At 59.1% G+C, this 19,737-nt stretch overlaps 4 protein-coding genes across 4 annotated transcripts in view; 2 read left to right on the forward strand and 2 right to left on the reverse strand.

The window, feature by feature from the left end:
- Positions 1-925, reverse strand: part of VOLCADRAFT_43862 (uncharacterized protein) — a gene marked incomplete at both ends in the record, with an annotated part of 3,287 nt that extends 2,362 nt beyond the window's left edge. The window contains 3 exons of the mRNA XM_002946559.1: positions 6-63; positions 402-529; positions 725-925. Coding sequence (XP_002946605.1) covers positions 6-63; positions 402-529; positions 725-925 — 387 coding nt within the window. The remainder of the gene's footprint in view (positions 1-5; positions 64-401; positions 530-724) is intronic.
- Positions 926-2,892: 1,967 nt separating this feature from the next.
- Positions 2,893-8,133, forward strand: VOLCADRAFT_86719 (uncharacterized protein; the record flags this gene model as incomplete). Its single annotated transcript, XM_002946388.1, has 9 exons — positions 2,893-3,495; positions 3,758-3,892; positions 4,440-4,524; positions 5,031-5,288; positions 6,224-6,415; positions 6,649-6,725; positions 6,999-7,123; positions 7,310-7,551; positions 7,925-8,133. 9 exons carry the CDS (start codon positions 2,893-2,895, stop codon positions 8,131-8,133), a joined length of 1,926 nt encoding a protein of 641 aa, XP_002946434.1.
- A 1,638-nt stretch (positions 8,134-9,771) lies between these two features.
- VOLCADRAFT_86720 (uncharacterized protein) lies at positions 9,772-12,472 on the forward strand (the record flags this gene model as incomplete). Its single annotated transcript, XM_002946389.1, has 6 exons — positions 9,772-9,867; positions 10,511-10,588; positions 10,858-11,006; positions 11,301-11,376; positions 11,830-12,016; positions 12,216-12,472. 6 exons carry the CDS (start codon positions 9,772-9,774, stop codon positions 12,470-12,472), a joined length of 843 nt encoding a protein of 280 aa, XP_002946435.1.
- A 671-nt stretch (positions 12,473-13,143) lies between these two features.
- VOLCADRAFT_116006 (uncharacterized protein) lies at positions 13,144-18,830 on the reverse strand (the record flags this gene model as incomplete). The annotated part of the gene is made up of 9 exons (XM_002946560.1): positions 13,144-13,227; positions 13,681-13,759; positions 14,190-14,330; positions 14,620-14,798; positions 15,585-15,728; positions 16,165-16,278; positions 16,649-16,717; positions 17,210-17,266; positions 18,801-18,830. The coding sequence occupies 9 exons, from the start codon at positions 18,828-18,830 to the stop codon at positions 13,144-13,146; spliced, it is 897 nt and encodes a 298-aa protein (XP_002946606.1).
- Between the last annotated feature and the right edge of the window lie 907 nt (positions 18,831-19,737).

Raw genomic sequence — 19,737 nt, forward strand, 5'->3', positions numbered from 1 at the left:
GCCACCGCCTCCACCCCCCAACCCCCCTCGCAGCTCAGTACCAGAGGCTCGTAACCCCACGACCTGAGAGGGGGGGGGGAGGGGGCCCACAAAGGGGGGAGGGGCGCGGGGGAGGCAGAGAATGATATGATGCACGACGCAACGAGCCAACTGAGCCGAGAAACGCCCGAGGTGTGACGTCAGCAGGGGTTGGGTCTGCAGACCGACTGACGGACAGACTCATAACGCACCACCAACTCACGTTAACGCATCATCCACCACCCCAAGGCATTTTGACACCACCGACAGCGGCTTTCAACTCGCACACACACAAGCCACACGTCCCGAAAGCCCGTACACTCACTGACGGCCCGATCCCTGATCTGCCCTCCCCTCTGCCCTCCCCTCTGCCCTCCTCCTACCTGCACTGCGCCACCCTCTTCTCCACCACCTCCCGCCCCACCAGGTCCGCCTTGTTGAGAACAAGGCTGAAGGGCAGTCCGGCGGCCTCCGCGGCCACCAGGAAGCGGCTCACCTGCAGCTCCTCAAACTGACGGAAGGAACGGACAACAGGGGGGAGATAAGAGGGGGGGAGAGGAGGGGGGGGTTAAGGGGGGTAAGAGGGGAAGGGGGCGGAGCGGAGGAGGGAGGGGAGGGGTAAGGGGGCCCCGGTGCTGCGCACAACCGCGAACACATTTGCAAAACCCTAAAAACCCCTATAACCCCCATCATGCCGTACACCCACCGGCGGTTGGTCAAGTGCGAATACCAGCAGCACGTGGTCCACATTGGCCACGTTGGGGTCCACCAGGCGGCTGCTGCGGGGGAGAACCTCCGAAACCACTCCGCGGCCCTCCCGCCAGTCGATGGAGCTCACTCGCACCACATCACCCACCACCACGTCCTGACGCAGCTTGCGAAGAAGCGAACGAATGCTGCACAGAAGCAGGCGAGGAGGAGACAGCGGCGGCGGGGACGGCGGCGGCGGCGGTGGGGAAACTGCGGCCGCTACGGCCTCTGCTGCTGCCAATGGCGCCGCCGCTGCCGCCGCCGCCGCCGGCCGCGGCCGCAAGTGCGGCGGCCGCCAGTCCGGGGGAGTGGGTTCCTCATCAGGCAACAGCTGGTAGAGCTCCACTCGTACGTAGTTGGAGGCGGAAGCGATGACCTGACCTAAGCCACTGGTGAGCGCGGGCTGGGAGGGCGGGCTACTGCTGCTGCTACTACTGCTACTGATGCTGCGGCTACTGCCGGCAGTGATTGCTTCAGCGCCGGCGGCAGTAGTCGTTTCCGTCGTCGCCACCCTCAGCGCCGTTGGCGGCTGCGAGGACTCGGGGGATGACGGTGTGGGCTGTGTCTGCCGCCGCTGGGGCATTGTCGTACATGTGGAGGGGTCGACGGTAGATGGAGAGGGTGAGGAAGGCGGGTGGTCGAGGTCCTCGGTGGCAGCGGCGGAGGCTGCCGTACACCGTATGCGCTTGCCGCCGTGGGATGCGGCGGTGAAGCAGCTGAAGGGGACGCCTGGGAGATCTTTTAGGGCTGGAGTAGAGCTGGACAGGAGAGCAGATGGAGCTGGGCGAATCCGAGGATGGCGCTTGTGTGAGCCCGAATTAGCCAATGGTACTGGGCTTGATGTGGAGGCCATGGAGGCGCAGACGGGAGAGCGGTGGTGCAAATGGCAACGCTGCTGGCTGGATGGCTTTGAGTGGATGGCACAGATGCAGGGCGAGGCATTCGAAGCAGCGGCCCAGCTGTCATGGCCTAGTACAAGCACAGGCAAGGTGGATGGCGTCGACGGGCTAGACTTTAGGAAAGCTGCAGTAACGGCTGCTCCAGGTACAGGCCTTAAGCAGAATATTCGTGGCATTTGAACTAGCATCTGCGAATTGTGCAGCTTTGCAAGCATGACTCACTCAGAGGAGGGCCCGGAAGCATCGCAAAGCTATCGCAATATTATGCTCATGCTCGCAAACAGTTAAATTGAATTTCCTGCTGCTTCTGCCAACCGCCTCCGCGGTCCAGACGGCCGAAGCTTTTCCAGAGCCCGTACACTAACCGCTGTAACCGTCATAATTTCTCGAAAATCGAAACCGGGAACCCAGGAATTCCGCATGACACGCCTAATCTCAACGCATCTTGTTAGTTTTCCATCCCACTTAACATCATACATTTTTAGCTGCTGGTGCTTCGTCTATTTTCACTTCTTTAGGACAAAGCATAGCAAAAGCGGCTTCCGTGTCACGACATGAATACGCTGCGAAATCCTTGCAGGTAGCTTGTTAGTTTACCTTCTGTTTCCAAAGTCAGTCTCTGAACCGTAGTTTCTTACGCTCACGTTTCTGCAGAATATTTACCTCTACGCGGACTCGCGCTAAAGGTCCATGGATTCATCGCCAAGCAGCAGTCCCATCGGCATCTCAGGCGGTCAGGTCAGTGCAAAGGTGTTCTCCAAAACGCAAATTGCGCCGCCGCTTGCCTCCGTCGAGTGCCATTCTGCGCCTCCACAAACTACGTATTACAGTTTCCGTTCTGATTCTTAATGAGATTGCATTACATGGCTATTTTAAACTCATTCGGTAGGATAAAACGTCATTTACTTGACCATGACAATTGCGTAGGGCTGTTGGGGCCCCAGCAGACCGTCGCCGCAACGTCGCATGGCAACAAGATTTTGCCGAAGTGGATGAAACTGACGCTCCTGGCCGAAATCCGCGTCCTAGAGGGTCTCGTCGCGCGTACGGCGACGGTTTTGGAAGCGACGATGGAAGCTCACATGGCCGGCAACGGGAGCGCTCAGGTCGTCGACGGTTCTCCGATGAAGTGCCTCAAGAAGGAGAAGATAGAGGGGTTAGTAGCAGGCGGCCCAGCACAAGTGGCCGGGAGCGCCGCCCGTTGTTTAGCCGCGAGGGGGGTGGCATGCGTGGAGGCAGCGGCAGCAACACTAGCAGTAGCGGAAAGTCAGGTAGCTACAGCCGCCTGGAAGGCCCCGACGGCGAGAGGAGGCAACAAGGGGACAGGCGGGACCGGGAATATGACGGGGAGCGGAGCCACCGTGGCGGCGGCAAGGACGAGCGGCGGGAAAAGGCTGAGTGGGCGCGGCGCGGCGACTTGTACAGGGACCGTGGCAATATGGACGAGCGCCGCGGGGGCCGTGACCGTCACGATGCTAGGCGCGATGGCGGACAGCGCGGGGACCGTGGCGGTCGCAACCGTGATGACGGCCGGAGCCGGGAGGAAGGCGGCCGCCGGGAGGGTCGTACGGCAGGACGTGACGCCGCCGCCGCCGGTGACGTCACTGCAGCGGCGGATGCAACGTCAGCCCCCGTCGCCCCCGTCGCACGGCCGCCGGGCTCGTCCACCGGCAACCGGCCCTTGCCGTACGACCTGCCTCTTGTACGACCGGACGACGGCGACAAAGGCACATTCTTCGCCGGCAGCAGCTGGCGGCATGTGGGCGCTATGGAGGAAGTGGTTTCGGCGCTGAAAACCCTGGGTATCTCCCGACCCTCTCACATCCAGGTACGGGTCTTCTCGGTGCGCGTCACATTCATCGAACTGGCCCCCTAGAGCCCTCTAAGAAGCCCAACTACCTACCTAACCTACTTAACTGCCGAAATAACTAACTACCCAACAAAACGGTCCGTCCCCCCATCAATCCGATACCCCTGCATGCTGTTAACAAAAGCAAAGCGCCGGACCCCCCGCGGGTCCTCTATTGCCGCCCTCGCTTTCCGCGGCACCCGTATACCAGTATCGCTCTTCTCCTCCAACACGTGCCCAGGCGCTGGCGTTCTCCGCCCTCTGCGGCACCGGCTCCGGAACCAAGCGAGCCCCGGCCCCGCCTAGCGCCCCGATCGTCCTAGCCGACCAAGCGGGCAGTGGCAAGACGTTGGCTTACCTTGCGCCCTTGATGCAGGTCAGGGGGTGGGGTGGGAGCGGCACGAGGAGGGAGGGGAGGGAAATGCGGGAGAGGGAAAATCCTTAGGAAGGAGTACGAGAGAAAGATTATAACTGCCAACGTCCAGAGGGCGGAGGGGAGGGAGATGCGTGCTGAAGCCAGGGTTGGGGCTGTTGTTGTTGGGGTGGGGGGGGCGGGTAGGGCGGGAGGAGGGGCAGGAAAGGGGTGTGTGAGTGAGGGGGGGAGACGGGGGGGTTGACAACGTGGTGTAGGCACATGTCGCACATGACACATACATACATACACACGCATGCGCACACGTACAACGCTCTCCAACTTCCCTCGTCACGCCAGTGGGAAAGGGAGTTCTTTAGGGTTTTGTTTAGGGTTTTCCCGATTGCCGTACTGACATCCGGATGGGGCCCACATGGTTTCGGAGCGAGGAGGCCACCAGCTCGCACCCGCGCTGCTTGTTGACCCGAACCATGTTCACTCACCCACTCACCCAGTCCAGAGCACAACACCCCCAAGCCCCACCCGCCCCCGCCCCCTGCCCCCCGTCCAGATACTGCGGCAGGAGGAGTTGGCTGCGGGCACCCGGGTCACCCGGCCCGGATGCCCTCGGGGCATTGTCGTGGCCCCCACAGTGGGTGGGTGGGGGGTGGGTGGGGTGGGGTGGGGGGTTGGGTGGGTGGGGGGTGGGGTGGGGTTTGGGTGAATGGGGGAAGAGGCGGTGGGGAGTGACCGACCGACAGATCGCCGCGGTGGGGAGTGAAGTCATCAAAGCGCGCAAAGGGAGCGGCGTGGGGAGTTGGAACGGCGAAAACACCGTCTAAAACGGTCGTGACGGCGTTAACGGTTTGTTGGCAAACCCTCATCGCGACAGCACCCTCACCCTCTCCCCTTCCCTCCCCTTCCGGGGACGCCGCCTTCAAGAACGCCTACTGGTCAGTTCATCTTCTTGCACACTCTTTCCTTGGCAGCAGCTTCACTCGTTCACGTGGTTCACGTCTTTCCTCCTCCCTCCCCACAGGAGTACCGCCATTACGTCACACACACACACACACACACACACACACACACACACAACCGCCCGCCCGCCCGCGCCGCCATTCTCTTTCCCTCTCTCTCGTCCCTTGTGTTCACTGCCGTACAGAGCTCGTACAACAGGTTCTCCGTGTGGCCCGGGCGCTCAGCAGCGCCGGGTTACGCTGCCGTACAGCTGCCTTCACGGGGGGTCAGAAGGATGAGAAGGCGCGGGCGGTCAGCTTCCGTACTCAGAAGGGGGTACTGGGGGAGGGAGTGGACCTGTTGGTGGCCACGCCGGGGAGGCTGCAGAAGCACCTGCAGGGGGGCACCCTGGAGCTGACTGACTGCCGTATGCTGGTGCTGGACGAGGTGGATGTACTGATGGGTAAGTACGGGTGGGTGTACGGCAATATGTGCGTGTGTGTGTGTGCATGCCCAACCCCTTCCCCCCCGTGTGGGTGGGGCCCGCCGGTTGCGGACATGCCCGGCTTTCTTGGGGTGATCCTACCCCCCCCCCCACACACACCCTCCTCCCTCCACATACACATCCGTAACCCCCATCCCCGTCTCCCATACACACACACGCACGCATTGTTTCGTTGTATCTTGGGGCTTTAACCTGGCAGCCGCGAAGCAGTAGCCGCAGCAGCATCAGCGATAGGTCAAAGTACACTCGGCTGAGGCGCATTCCCAAATTGTCTCTCCCCCACCTTTTTTTCCGCGGCTCACCTTTTATCTTGCTTTTGTTGCTTTGCATGTGCCCGCTGCCTCCCTGGCTTGTGCCGCCTGCCCAGGTGAGTCCTTGCGTTCCGTCGTTTGTTGTTTCGCGCTACGTCGGCGAGCTAGATGGTTGGGTTGGTCGGGCCAGGGGTGTGTTAGCTGCCGGGGGGCCGCCCCAGCTGGGAGGAACACATGCATGCATGTCAGCTAGCAAGCAGCGTGGCAGTGGACAAGAAATCTGCAACACACTTACTTTACTATTCGCGCCGCGATGTCGGCATATTATTCACGTTACGCTGTCCGTTCTTTTTTCTCTCTTTTGCCGCCTTTAGTTTGCAAACAAGATCTTTGCAGCTAGTTTTACGTTTCCCAACTTGGCAATGGCCTCGTCGAGCCTCGCCAATACCTTCCTATTTAAGACACATACCATCATGGCCCAGTGAATATATTTTGGATGCAATGTGTGTCTTCTCCTGGAGCATATCTATCGTGTATCGTCTATGCTTCGATCCTCAGCCTAATTCCACCCGCCGCCACTCAAATCTCCCTTTCCCCCCAAACCCCCAAACCTCCAACCCCCACCCCCCCACCCCCCCCAAGGCGACCGGGCCGACTTCAGCGCCCAGATCGTCCCCCTGCACGCCGCCGCCCCGCCCTCCCTGCGCTTCGTGCTGGTCACCGCCACACTGCCACAGCACGTGTTTGCCGAGCTGAAGGATGTCTGGCCCCGGGGGGAGGGCGAGGGCGGGATCAGGACGGTGTTTGGACCCGGACTACATCGTACGGCAGCAGGTGGGTTTGGCGGGTGTGGGGGTTGGGGGGGGGAGAAAAAGGGTTTTGGCGGGTTCGGCTCCAGGCCTCCTACCCCGGTTATTCATGAGTGCGCAGTACAGTCCCCGTACCTCCGTACATACCTCGGGGTGCTCACCTCCGTACTCTCTCACCTCGCTTCTTACGTCCCTTCAACCCCTGACCCCGCCTAACCCTTCCCATAAAACCCTAAACTCCTCAACCCCGGGCTTCAGGTCTTGTGGAGGAGCTTGTGGATTGCAGCGGGGGGGATGAGGTGACGGAGGAGAGCGGCAGGAAGAGGAAGCTGGAGGTGAGGTGGGGGAGAGGGGGAAGAAGGGCCGGAGGTGTGTATGTGTGTTTGTGTGTGTGCCCCGCGCCCACGGATAAAAGTGCAGTACACGAACAAGGGGTCGGGTAGTGAAGCAGCCGGACAAGGTAAGGGCCTCTCCCCCTGGGAGGTGAGGGGGAAGGGGGAAGAGGAGGGGGGGTCAAAACACACCGGGGATATCCACACGTTGAAGACGTTTTTGTCTGCCGTCAACTGCCGTCATACACACACACACCCTCTTCCAAATCCCCCCAGGCGCTCAAGACGCTGCTGGAGCGGCACCGGGCCCCCCGCACCCTGGTCTTCTGCAACAAAATCGACGCGTGTCGCGATGTGGAGAACTTCCTGTTGCGGACTGACCCACAGCAGCAGAAATACAAGTAAGAGAGGGGGGGGCTGGGGGGGGGAAATGAGGGGGATGTACAACATAAGACGTATGTGTATGTGTGTGTGTGGCAGTGCGGGCCACCCCCCCCCTCCTTCATTCAGCATGTCGGCTTCCCCCCACTCTTGCGCCACCTCGGCCTAAAATACCTTGCTGTGCACATGCCGTACCCAACGCGTAGGGTATTGCCGTACCACGAGGCCATCCGCGACGATCTGCGGGCCGAGGCGATGGCGGAGTTCCTCAGGCCTGTACGGCGCCGACAGCAACCCCAGCCGCCACAGCCACCCCAGCTGCCGCAGCAGGGCGGGGCGGCCCGGGGCGAGATGTCTCACGAGCCCCGGGAGCGGCCGGAGGGGGGGGAGGGGGGCGACCAGGGGGGCCCAGCCCTGGTGCTGGTGGCTACGGACCGCACCTCCCGAGGTAGGAGGGGAAGACACGGAGCTCCGAGCCACGGGCCTCCCACCCACCACCCAACTACACTACGACCCGTCGCCACACGTCACCCACGCCCTCCGCCGCCACCATAACCCTAATCACCCCACTCTTACAACCAGAGGTTAACATCCGGGTTCAAGTCGATCCGTTATCACTTTTTTGTGTGCACATTCTCATTTCGTAACCTTCCGGGCGGCCCTCGTCGTCCTTGACGCTTCCCACTTGGTGCTTTCCACCTCCCCTCTCTCCAACACCAACACCACGAATCACCACATACACACACATACATACATACCTACACGAACACACACGTCCTTCCCTCCCTTCCTTCCTTCGCTGGCACGACTCCATGTCGCAGGCATTGACGTACTGGACTGTGAGCACGTCATACTGTTCGACTTCCCCCGCGACCCCTCGGAGTATGTACGGCGGGTGGGTCGTACGGCACGTGGCGCTGGCGGTCGCGGCACTGTGAGCAGTTTGGTTCTTGGTCGTCAGGTGCCGCTGGCTCGGGAGATCATCGAGCGCAATCAGAAGGGTATGCCGCTGCACTCGCTGCCTGAGTGAGAGGTTATGCTGGTGGTGGTGGGGGGGTAGGTGTGGATGGAGTGGGGGGTGGGCCGGGGTTGCCCGGGGGCTTTCCAGGTCGGTTATATGTGGGGGGGGTGACGTGTGGGTTTGGGGACGAGAGGGAAAAGGCCGGCGAGGAGGAGGAGGAGGAGGGCAACGCGGTGGTGGTGGGGGGCTAGAACGGTAGGGCTGATTGTGCTGATTGTGTTTTTCGGAGTGTTTGGGGTTTATAAGGTGGCAGGTAGGTGTCATACACAAGGGGGCGGGCGGGCGCTGTGAGCTGGATTTGGTTGGTGAGTAAAACGTTTAGGGTTTGTTCAGGTTTTAGTTTTGCTTTAGCATATACGTGCGAGTAGTGTGGTTAGATTGCTGGGTTGCTTTTACTGCTGATAGTAGCTAAAGCCATTACTTATGAGCTTTATGTCAAGGCGATGCTATTATCGCCAAGGCTGTTCCGTTACAAATATTCACAAAGTTGCTGATTGATGACACAAACAACAATGGTGATAAGGACGTGTGTTATTTTTTGCCGGTGCTGGTGCTGGAAAGCCTGGAAATTTTGTTTTTGAACCCACGTTCGCCGCTGCTGACTATACAAACGGCACCCGGGTCCGAGCGCAACAGGTCGTTCTCCGTGGTTTTGGGCTCGCTCATAGTAGGACAAATAAGATGGCTTTTACTGTGCGCTGGTATCAGGGGTTGTTTCTGCTACTGGTCATGCTGCTTGGAGCAACCTGTCTTGGGAATCCGCGTGGGGTGACGCGGAAACTCATATCCATGACGGTTGCAAGCATCGGACGAGCACCGTACCGATTCAACAAGCAATAAGTTAGGTTCTATCCCATGGGGATAGAATTTTAGGATGGATTGTAGCAAAGCCGTGGATACGCAGATCAAGCGGTTAAGCGAGTAAAGCGTCATTTTCAATCAGGATGGATGACAAACCGCCGTACAACCAAGGCGTTTTGGCTTTGGCAGCAGCTGCACAGAGTCTGTGGCACCAAGACAGGAATTATTACGTGCCAGGCTATTTTAGGAATACCCGTCCCTGCATTCAAGCGTTGTTGCTACAAGAGTGCTGTTGGCCACACGCTGAAAAAGCGCAACCATTCTTAACAAGCATCGATCTGTCATAACGTTAATATCTTGACTCACAAATTCGGTGCGCTAGCTTAACTGGGGTCCTAGCCCCTGCTGAGGAACAAAGCGCTTGCTTGCGCGAGAACAATGCAAGCGAACAATAGTCGCGTTTATAAGCCGTGCGTTATGCGCCAACATGAGCTCCTTGGACATCGGCGGATATGTCGATACAGTTCAGCATGCTTTCGCGCTCTGCAAAAGGCCAGGAGGGACATATATTTGCATGCGGTGCAGCAGGACCAACCTGCGTCGGAGCTGTCGCAGCGTCTACTTACAGCGGCAAAGGCCTTGGTTCTATCCGTCGCTGTATTGGCCGGAGGATTGACCACGCCACCTGCTGCGGTTGCCAATAACGTTCGGTTGGCCGATGTCGAAAGCCCCGAGTTGCGTGCAGGTGAGACCTGCTGGGCGTGATGATGTATCCATACGGTCCATCGATGTGTATAGAACTTGTGTTACTTGCATAGTTACTTCAAACTTGCCTTATCGTCACAAATGCATACGCCACTTGCGGGATACTTGAGGCGCTGTACGGTGTACGGCGCAGGCATCCAGGCCGCCACGAGAGGCGAGTATGCCAAAGCGGAGGTGGTGAGTTGGCGGGCTGGAAATGGGGGGAGTCAATATAGCGCATGTGGAGCATTGAGGTGAAGGTTGAAGTGGAGGGGGTAAAAGAGGGGTCGCCGACTTCATATGGAACTGGTCCCACAGCGAGTGAGCGAAAGGTGCGATCTCTTCCCCCCCCCCTCTCCCCCCCTCTGTTCCCCCCCCCTCTCTCCCGCCACGTGCGCGGTGTCCTGGCACCACACCGGGGAGGGGGTTGCGGGGGTTACACTACTGGTTCACGTAGCCCAGCTCAGAGGAAAGTAATCGTTTCCCGGACCGGTGTCCCATTCCTTGCAAACGCACATACATACAGACAGACATATAGACAGACGGACAACAGACAGACAGACGGACAGACAGTTGCCCGTGTGCCAGCACCTCTCACCACTTTACTCAGGGCTCTAAAGCGGCTCAGTTCCTCACACACACACACACACATACACATACACATACACACACACTGCGGTCTAGCTGCATACCGTCCCTGGAGCAGTTTCGAAATCCCCTAAGCCTCCCCGGACGCGAAACTATGCCCCTTCGCGGGGATGATTTCCGCCGGTCCATCCCCACCCGTCCCAAACCCCCGCACCCCCAACCCCCCCCCCAACACACACACACACCGCCACAGATCTTCGCCCGCATGCTGTCCGAGGACCCCTCCCTGGCGTCGGTGTGGTCCAATTTAGGCAACGTACACATGTCCCAGGTACGGAAGCCTGTGCAGGATACGGGATGATGCCGACCACCCGGTACACGCGTGTATATGTGTGTGTGTGTATCGACACGTGCAAATTCCCCCCACCCCCACTCGCTACCTCGTGCACCCCGGAGCCCCCCCTCACCCTCCCGCCCCCTCCACCCTCCCGGCCAAACCGCCGCAAGCCTACTAACCTCAACTACCGCCCTGAAGAAACCCGGAGACGATTCCCCGCGCCCCTCACCCGTCCCGTCCCCTCCCTTCCTGGTCTCGCACAGGGTCGCGCCAAGCAGGCATTCGACGATTACACTCGTGCCGTACAGCTAGCACCCGACGCGCCGGTGCCGTACCTCAACCGTGCCATTGCGCTGGAGGAGCTCGGGTTGCAGTTGGCCCGGGAGGGGCATGTGGAGGAGGCGGGGGCCAGGTGGGGGGGACATTGGGGGGGCCCTCGGGGAGCGCATACACACACATACACACATACACGCACACGCACATACACACACAGCTCAACCGCTCATCCTGGAAAAGTTGTAGGTATTGCAGCTTCCCATCTCATAGATCAGATGGTGAAGCTAAAGCAAAGCAAAGCGGAACCTTGACGAGAAAGGTGGGTGCAACCGGGGGGAGAGGTGGCGATGGGGGAAGGCGGGAGCCGCATATGTAATGCCGTACACCAGCACACAATGCAGTAATTCGTCGTACATGGCCACATCGGCAGGTGGCGAGAGGCGCTTGCGGATTGCGACAGCGCCATCTCCCGTGATGTCCGGGAGTTCGCGGCCTGGTTCAACAAGGTGATTGGTGGTTGGGTGCAGGAGTGCGGCGGAGTACGACGGGGCCGATGGGCAGCTGTACGATGACCAAAGAAAACAACTCCGCAGGCGTGTGCGTGTTCGTGTGGGATCATGAGTTTGTGATGGAAGGTGACTGGTGCCGACCCGCGGCTCAAGACCCGTGGGGATGTCCCCACACCGCTGCCCCCCTCCCTCCCTCGCAACCCCCTCCCTCCCCTTCCCCCCTCTACGAGCCCACACGACGACTGCAATATAGTGTTTAAATTTAAAATGTCGGTAACGTATTCGGGTTGAACATCCGGAACTACATCGTGAAGGACCTTGCAGCAAACTCGGAGACTTTGGACCTTGAGGACGCCTCCGGCAGCTCATTTAAATTCTGAATTTCTCGCACATGATGATCTTCCCCCCTTCCCTGCCCCCCCGTCCCCCTCCCTCCCCTGTTGGAAGCAGGGCAATGTGGAGCTGCGGCTAGAGGACTACGAGGCCGCCCTGGGCTGCTTCTCCACCGCGGCCGACCTGGCTCCCGGGATAGCTGGATACCGACTGCGGGCGGCCCAGCTGATGTACCAGGTCGGCAACTCGGAGGGCGCGGTGCGGGCGGTGAAGGGGGTCATCAGGAAGAACCCCAACTACGCAGGTGTGTGTGTGTATGTGTGTATGTGTATGTGTGTGTGGGGGGGGGGCGCTGCAGTCGGGACTTGGCCTACAAAGAACCCAAATAACTTCTCTCTTTGTAGTGTAATAAAAAGGAGGGGAAGGGGAAGGGGGAGGGGACTGGGATTGCTGTGTCCCTGCCTGCTGACGCCCTTGGCGTTGCCCCTCTCCGACCGCGTCAGAGGCGCACACCACGCTGGCGGCCATGTTGTGGAGCCAGGGCCAGCTGGCGGCTGCAGAGGGGCAGCTGGAGGCGGCTCTCGAGCTAGGGGGCAGGTGGCGGGATGAGGGCTGGCTGGCGGCCAACACGCGGTGGCCGCCAAAGCTGGAGGCGGCCATGAAAAGGTTGCTGGACATTGAGGCGGCGGGGGGGCCGGCGGCGGCGGGGGGAGCGGCGGGGGGGGCGAGCGTGCAGCTGCAGCCGCAGCCTCTGGCGTGAACGTGTGGGGCCCGGTGGTGCAGCGCATGTGTGTGTGTATGTGTGTATGTACGTAAGGCCGGCGTGTGTGCATGCATGAGGTGATAGAGGATAAGGGTGGGTGTGTATGTGTGTATGTACGTGTGTATGTACGTGTGTGTTAGGGCAGAAGGTAGGAGGTGGCCGCGGGGGGGGTCACACCAGCGGGGCCCCTGTTGCGGTGCGGATGGAGGGCGGGGGTCCGTGCGCGACGTGAGCTGCAGCAAAGCCAATAGGGTTTGCACACGATCTTGCGCTCACTCTCTCTCTCGCACACACACACACACACACACACACACATAAAAGGGGGGAAATTGTTCCCGTACGCTGACATGAATTGTGTGTCGTACTGTGGAGGGCGACGGCGGCGGTGTTGTTGCTGCGGGCGAGCCGTGTCTTATGAATTATGAGCATCTGTGTACCAGACACACCCAACGTGTTTGCCGGGATGGCAACCACCTCCATTTCGTGAGACCATCACCTGCTCTATCATGTTCTATGGCCACAACAGGCAACAAACAGGGGAGGGCAGCCCCCAGTTCCCACCGCCCCTCGATTGCGAGCTAGGTTTGGTGGGGTGGGGGAGGAGCGCGCGTGTGTGTATATATTGCGGGGGAACGGGGCCTCGAATGTCGTATGCCAGTTTGTGTGTTTCAACAACCTAGGCTGGTACTTCTCGAAGCTCCCAAGAAAGTCTCCCTAAGAAGGAAACCGCGCGAAGGTTGTGACAGACGGTGCTACACGGGGGGGGATTGCAGACGGAGGTTTTGAACAGCGGACAGCGACCCGTCGGTCCCTACACAGGAGGTCGAGACCTAAAACCCTAAAACCTTGAAACCTAAAAACCTTAAGAAACCCTATCCCGGTGTGTGCGTGTGTGGCCCCTCTCTCCACACTCATCTCCGGCTCCTCATAGCGTAAACCACGAGAGTCCAAGCGCTGCCTACCCCGCCCCGCCTGCACCCCGACCTCGCCGTCGGTCCGTACCTCCCGCTCCACCTACTCCCTCCGCACCCCCCTGAGCCCCCGAGCTGTCGGTCTCATACTTCTGGGGGTAACCACGCAGACCCCGCACCCGTACTGAGAACAGCTCCACAGCCGCCTCCGCACTCCTACTGCCCCCCCTTGTTGCTTGCTCCGAGCCGCCCCACCCCCGCCCCCACCCCCACCCCCGCCAGCAGTGGCCGCACCGCCTTCACCACCTTGGCTCCCACGTACTGCACCGCCTTGCCCCCGCCCGCTGCCAGCAGCCCCGCAGCCGCCTGGTAGCTGAAGAAGGGGGGGGGGAAGGGAGGTGCGCCGAAGTAGAGAAGCGAGAGGGGCGCGGGGGGGGGGTTGCGAAACAAGGGCATGATGCGGGAAGAGAGGCATCCGTACGAACTGCCAGGTCACACGGCATGGAAATGACACAGGCGAACGCCACGATGAAGGCATGCATGCGCATACATACATACATACATACATACATACATACATACATACATACATACATACATACATACATACATACATACATACATACACATACATACATACATACATACATACATACATACATACATACATACATACATACATACATACATACATACATACATACATACATACATACATACATACGACACGAACGCCCAAGGGGGAGGCTACCAGCCAGCGTGGTTACATCATGGCAAGCAGCACAACTCCCTTACTGCCGTACATGCTAGATCTCCGTACAATTGCCGCCAGGCTGTCTGCCGCCAGCCGCTGCGGTGCCCCCGACCGCATGGCCGCCGCCACCACCTCCATCTGAGTTGTCGTACTGGGGGCCAGGTGGTGTAGGGGCACGTGATAACCCAACCTGGGAATTAGGGGATAAGGACGGCCATACGGCATCGTACGGTGGGGTACGGCATGAGATACATTAATCACGGGTGGGGGATATGGGTAAGGGGATACTGCAGGTGGTCGTTATGTTGGTGTTGTGGTGAGGGTTTGGGGGTTCAAGACGAACCACTGAAGACTGAAGCCGATACACCGGGGCGGGTGATAGGTACGGAGGGTGGTACGTGGACCCCAAGTACAGCAAAACCCAACCCGCACCCCTCGAGATGTCTCCCCCCCTCTCCCCTTCCCCCGGGCCATCATACCTGCCCGCCATCTCATGCAACAGCCCGGGAGCCAGTAACCGCAATGCAGCCGCCTGGGCGTCCGGGTCCTTGGACTGCCGCCACATGCGACATCCCCCCCGGGGGGGGCCCCCTCCCCCACCGCCCGGGTGCTCCACATGCCCCGCCACCTCCAAACCCAGTGCCGAGTACCGACCCGACTGCGGGCTTGGAGTTCGAGCGGGCGGAGCAGAGAGGGCATTGCGCTCGTAAGTGGAAGGGCGGGTAGAAGTGGAGTTAGTCGGGAGCGGAGTGGCCGGGGAGGGGGAGGGACGGGTGAAGACGAACCATGTGAACGAGTGAAGTTGATGCCAAGGGGGATATAGACTGATACGCCGGAAGTGAGGAAGCAACAACTAACCAGTCGCGGCCTGCGAAGGAGGCGGAGTCTTCACGATGATGTAGCCATGGCCATAACGGAAAACTGCCTGGCCTACCTGGTAGGCCGCAAAGACTAAGCTAAAGTGCCGAAAGGAAGCAGGAGAACCATCCGTAGTGGGTGGGGGTTGCGGAGGGGGGAAGTAAAGCCAGGGCAGGCGGTAAGGAGCCAGCCTCTGCTGCCCGAGGCCCTCCCACCACCACCTCCCTGGAGCTGGTAGTTTCACCCTCCCGAGGTTAGTGGAGGGAGACCAACTCCGCGTGTGTGTGTGTGTGTGTGTTGTGTGTTGTGTGTGTATGAGCCTGTGCCGGCATCACCCCGGGTGGGGGAAAGACGAACCACAGACACGTGGTTCGGGGGAATTACACCTCATGCCAAGTCAAGGAAAACAATCTGCCGGCGGTCAGAAGAGAAGAGAAGGAAAGGGAAGGGAAAGGCGCGCCCCCACCCGGGGAATACCCTCCCCCCAGCTCGAATGACGATTGATAGGCAACATCGTCAACAGATGAGGAGGTAGTGGGTGCGCATCCGGGTGCGCAACGCCGTTCGCACCCGAAGAAACCCTCACCTCGGTTAGCAATGGCAGGTACATGCCGTACAGCTCGTCCCAACTGCCGTCCACAATTCGCTGCACCTTATGCGGGTCCTCCGCCCCAACCGCCAGCCGTACATCCCCTCGATAGCTCAAACCCACCAACGTGCGCAGCAGCTCCTGCACACGAAAGAGGACACGACCATGACCAAGCCGTACATGTACGGCACTTCGTGAACACAGTGCGCCGGGCCAAAGCTCCCCCCCTACCCTGCGCTCCCGCTCCCGAGTGCCTTCACCCCTTTTACCCAACATCACCCAAACCCCAACTAGCCCTCCGAGTTGTATTCAGCGCCGCGTCCCGTACCGTTTCCCGAGTGAAGACTAAGAGTCGGGCCCCCCCCACACATACCATCCCCCCCTGGAGCCCCGCTTCCAGCCCTTCCCCCCTGTGCCCGTAATTCTCTCCACCTCCTCCACCTCCTCCTCCTCCTCCCTCCCACCCACCCACCAACTCCGTGAAGGTGGGTGGCAGCAGCACCAGCGCTGCCGCCAGTGCGTTGTGCAGGTTGGCGGTCAAGGCCGCCCTCAGGGCCTCCGGGGGCGGGGGGCCCACCGGCAGCAGCGCCGTCACGGGTTTGTGGAGCCGCCCCGCCACGTAGAGGTGCTCCCAGAGGAGCAGATCTCGCTCCAGGGAACCCGCCTCGATGACGCCGTACTTGATGGTCATCTGGCGGAGGCGGCGATGATGAAGATGATGATGATGACCATGATGGTGAGGGGTGGGGGGGGGAGTAGCCGAGCAGCTCACGGCCGCGGTGCCCCTCCCCTCCCTCCCCTCCCTCCCCCCAGTGTGTCTGTATGTGTGTCTGTATGTGTGTCTGTATGTCTGTATATCTCACGTAAGACTTTGCGTCGATCACGCACCCTCTTGGACTGCCCTGTCCACACGTAAGGCCCTCCTAGTGCATATCTCTCCCTTTCCATGCCCCCTTCTAACCCCCAAAACCCGAAAACCCTCCCCCCAAATACCCCAGAGCCCCAATCCGCCGCCTACTCGCAGGGCCCCTCCTCACGCAGGGCCCCACATAGGGCCCCACCTGCTCACTCAGCGGCACCAGCGTGTTGAAGTGCACCCCCACTCCCACCGCCTCCGAGATGCCGCACACCTACACAACATGCCGCAGCGTACGTACGTACGTATGTATGTATATACGTATATAAGCACGTACATACATACGTGTGTACGGGTTCCATAAAACAAAGGACGGCCGGTACTAATACCTAACACGACATGACAGACAATAGAGGGGTAAACATAATTGACCTATGAGCCCATAGGCCCGCGCGACCTAAGGACCTAACGCCTGTGGTGGAGCTGCCTTCCAGCCAGTCGCTTTTGCATGAGGGGCGAGGGCCGAGGGGGGAGGTGCGGGGGAAGGAAACGATTTACAGAAGCATGCGAAATCACCAGCTGCAAGTGAGCGGGGTAAAGGTGCGGGCGGCAGGTGTGCGCCGTCACGGCCTCATCACGGCGCTGTCCATCGCCCATCACTCATCCACACAGGTCCCAGCGGTGATGAGGTCTCGGTACGCTCCCCCCAATACACACTGCCCTGATATTCGGGTGTCACTGAAGGGTGCAGGGTGTGTTCACTCACCGTGCGGGCCCCAAGGCGGCCCACCCAGGAGTAGTGGCCGGGGTTGCGTGACAAGTTCTGAGGTGTAGGGGTGATGCGAGGGGAAAAATACACGTCATGTGACACGGTACGGGTGGGTGTGGACTAGGTGGGGTGCGGGGTAAGGTGGTGCGGGTGGTTTAGAGGAGGCGGGAGCGGCAAGGTATAGCGCGACAGGGGAAAGTGATGGCTTCACAAGGGGCGTGCTGGGAGGGACCCTGTGAAAGGGAGCGGCACGCAGAACAGCAGCCGCTATGCGATCGTTAGCTATGAGGATGTACAACGCTAATTCAAAGAGACCAAATAAGTTGTCTTATACTTCAGCTGTTTGAACTAAGCTGCAGTGGATGATTTTCATGGGGCTGGGAGCAATTTGTTTCGGACAGTCGAGGTGCGATGTCGGGTAGTTTAAGACCTTTCCCAAGGGATCTGTCAGCTGGATGCTGCAAATTCAAATTGCAATCGTTCTCATCTATACCTGCTGATGCCATTCATGTGCATCGTTTACTGCGAAAACAAAGTCGATGACGGGACCCCGGCTTGGACGCAAAGAAGTGTCAGGCGATGATGCCTTTCCTTCATCATTTTTATTTGCCTCTGAGCTCCAGCCGACGGCATCAACGCACGACTTAGTGTTAGATTGTGCTCTTGTGTCATGGTTCAACCGTTCCGACTGCAAAACTTGTGGTGAAGAATCTCTATGTTCTACGTCCTCATAAAGGCCTGGTTGGTGGTGTGCCCCGCTACCATAAGCAAACGCGTACGTGACAGGAGGAAAATGTTGTAGTACCGACACCAACCGCGATGTTGCAGGCGCGTGCGCAGATAACTGCGCTGATGCCATACTTGTTGTGAACCAATACCTCTCGTAAGTTTGACCTTCGCCGATCTTAACAATTATTTTGCAGCGTCGACAGTGAATATGTAGTACATGCTTAACCGTTTCCGTTTCTTTCGAGGCAAAGTTGCACCTTCTTCCGAGTTTATGATGGACGATTCCTGCTGCATGTTGTAATCTGGCAACGGGAAGACCTGGTATTATGGGTCAGACCTTTCGCAATTAGTTTAACCCGAAGTGCGGACATGTCTTGGCACGAATATGGTAGTTTACGCCCGCGCCCGCGCCTGGATTCAGTAGTTTTTTTAAGAATACATACAGCACTCCGCCAGCACGCTGCTGTCAGCACTGGATCAGCCAACAACTAACCTTACACCTCGACAGGTGACCGATACAAGTAAAAGATCACAGATACGACCAGGACACGTAAAAGCTCCACGAAGAAGCTCCTATCAGGTCTGATTCCGCCGTACCCCGGACAGTCCAGCAAGACGTGCTTCTTATCTTCAATATGGCGATCAGTGCCGCAGCAGGGGCACACCCGCTCCTCCCTAGGGACATAACGCCGTCCGTTGCGCGCTCTGTTCGCGGCCAATGCCCAACATCAAAGCCTAAACTGCATAAGCTTACAAAATTACCTGAACGCAGGGTGCGGGAGCACCTCCTTCCCGCCCGACCCAGCTGCCAGACCCCTCCAATGCATGTATCTCGCCATGTGGATTCCCGGTTGCTTACCGTCTGACGGGTGTACATCTGGCTAGACATCTAGACGCGTATGCTTCCAACCGCTCATCAACCAATCCTTGAACTCCGATACCATATCTTCAGGCATTAGCTATATCATTAGCCATTTCGCTCCTTCATCTGCCTCACGTATCCCTTGCGGGGCCTCTTTCCATATGGCATGCCTCAGAAAACTCAGAAAATGGAGGATGAGTGACCCCCATCCGCCCCCTTCGGGGTCTGAGAGAGCCTCTACGATCTTGTGTCGCAAAACTTACCCACGATGAAAACGGACCCTGTTCCAAAACCTCACAATCCGCTTGACAACATGGTAGTGTAGGGGTAGCCGTGACAATTCAGTGAACGGGAGGCGGTGTGCTGGTCTGGCAGCTCCCACAGTTTGCCGCATGAACGGAGCTGCACCGCTCCATCCTTCAGCCATGCCTCGAAGGGCCCCTCCGCAAGGTTACTCGCATCACTCCGCCTCCTGAGCCTGTCCAAGACTTCAGCCAACATGAACGGGCCCCACATTTGACAACCGTACAACAGTATCGCTCGTACCTGCGTATCAAAACACCTCATCCTCGCATCCGGGGCAAACAACTCTAGCCTATCCAAATTCGTACTCAGCACGAACATAGCTGCCCTGACTGCGTCGTACAATTGCTGATGGTTGGCACGAAATGGTCGTTCTGGCCCATACACTAACCCCAGATATCGCGCACCCTCCTTAGCCGGTACGGCCTCACCAGCCAACCTGAGCTCATTACACGATGCTTGAACAGCACTCCTTGTGTCGCTGTCGCTCGCAAAAACGAGGCGTTTACATTTCGACACATTTGGCCGCAACCCAAAATCATTACGGAACATGTCCACGATTTAGAGCAGCTCCGCCATGCACTCCGGTGTCGTTGCCAGGAGACTAACGTCATCAGCATAGGGGCGGATG

Source organism: Volvox carteri, assembly GCF_000143455.1.
Source record: "Volvox carteri f. nagariensis unplaced genomic scaffold VOLCAscaffold_3, whole genome shotgun sequence".
In the NCBI taxonomy this organism is placed as follows: Eukaryota; Viridiplantae; Chlorophyta; class Chlorophyceae; order Chlamydomonadales; family Volvocaceae; genus Volvox; species Volvox carteri.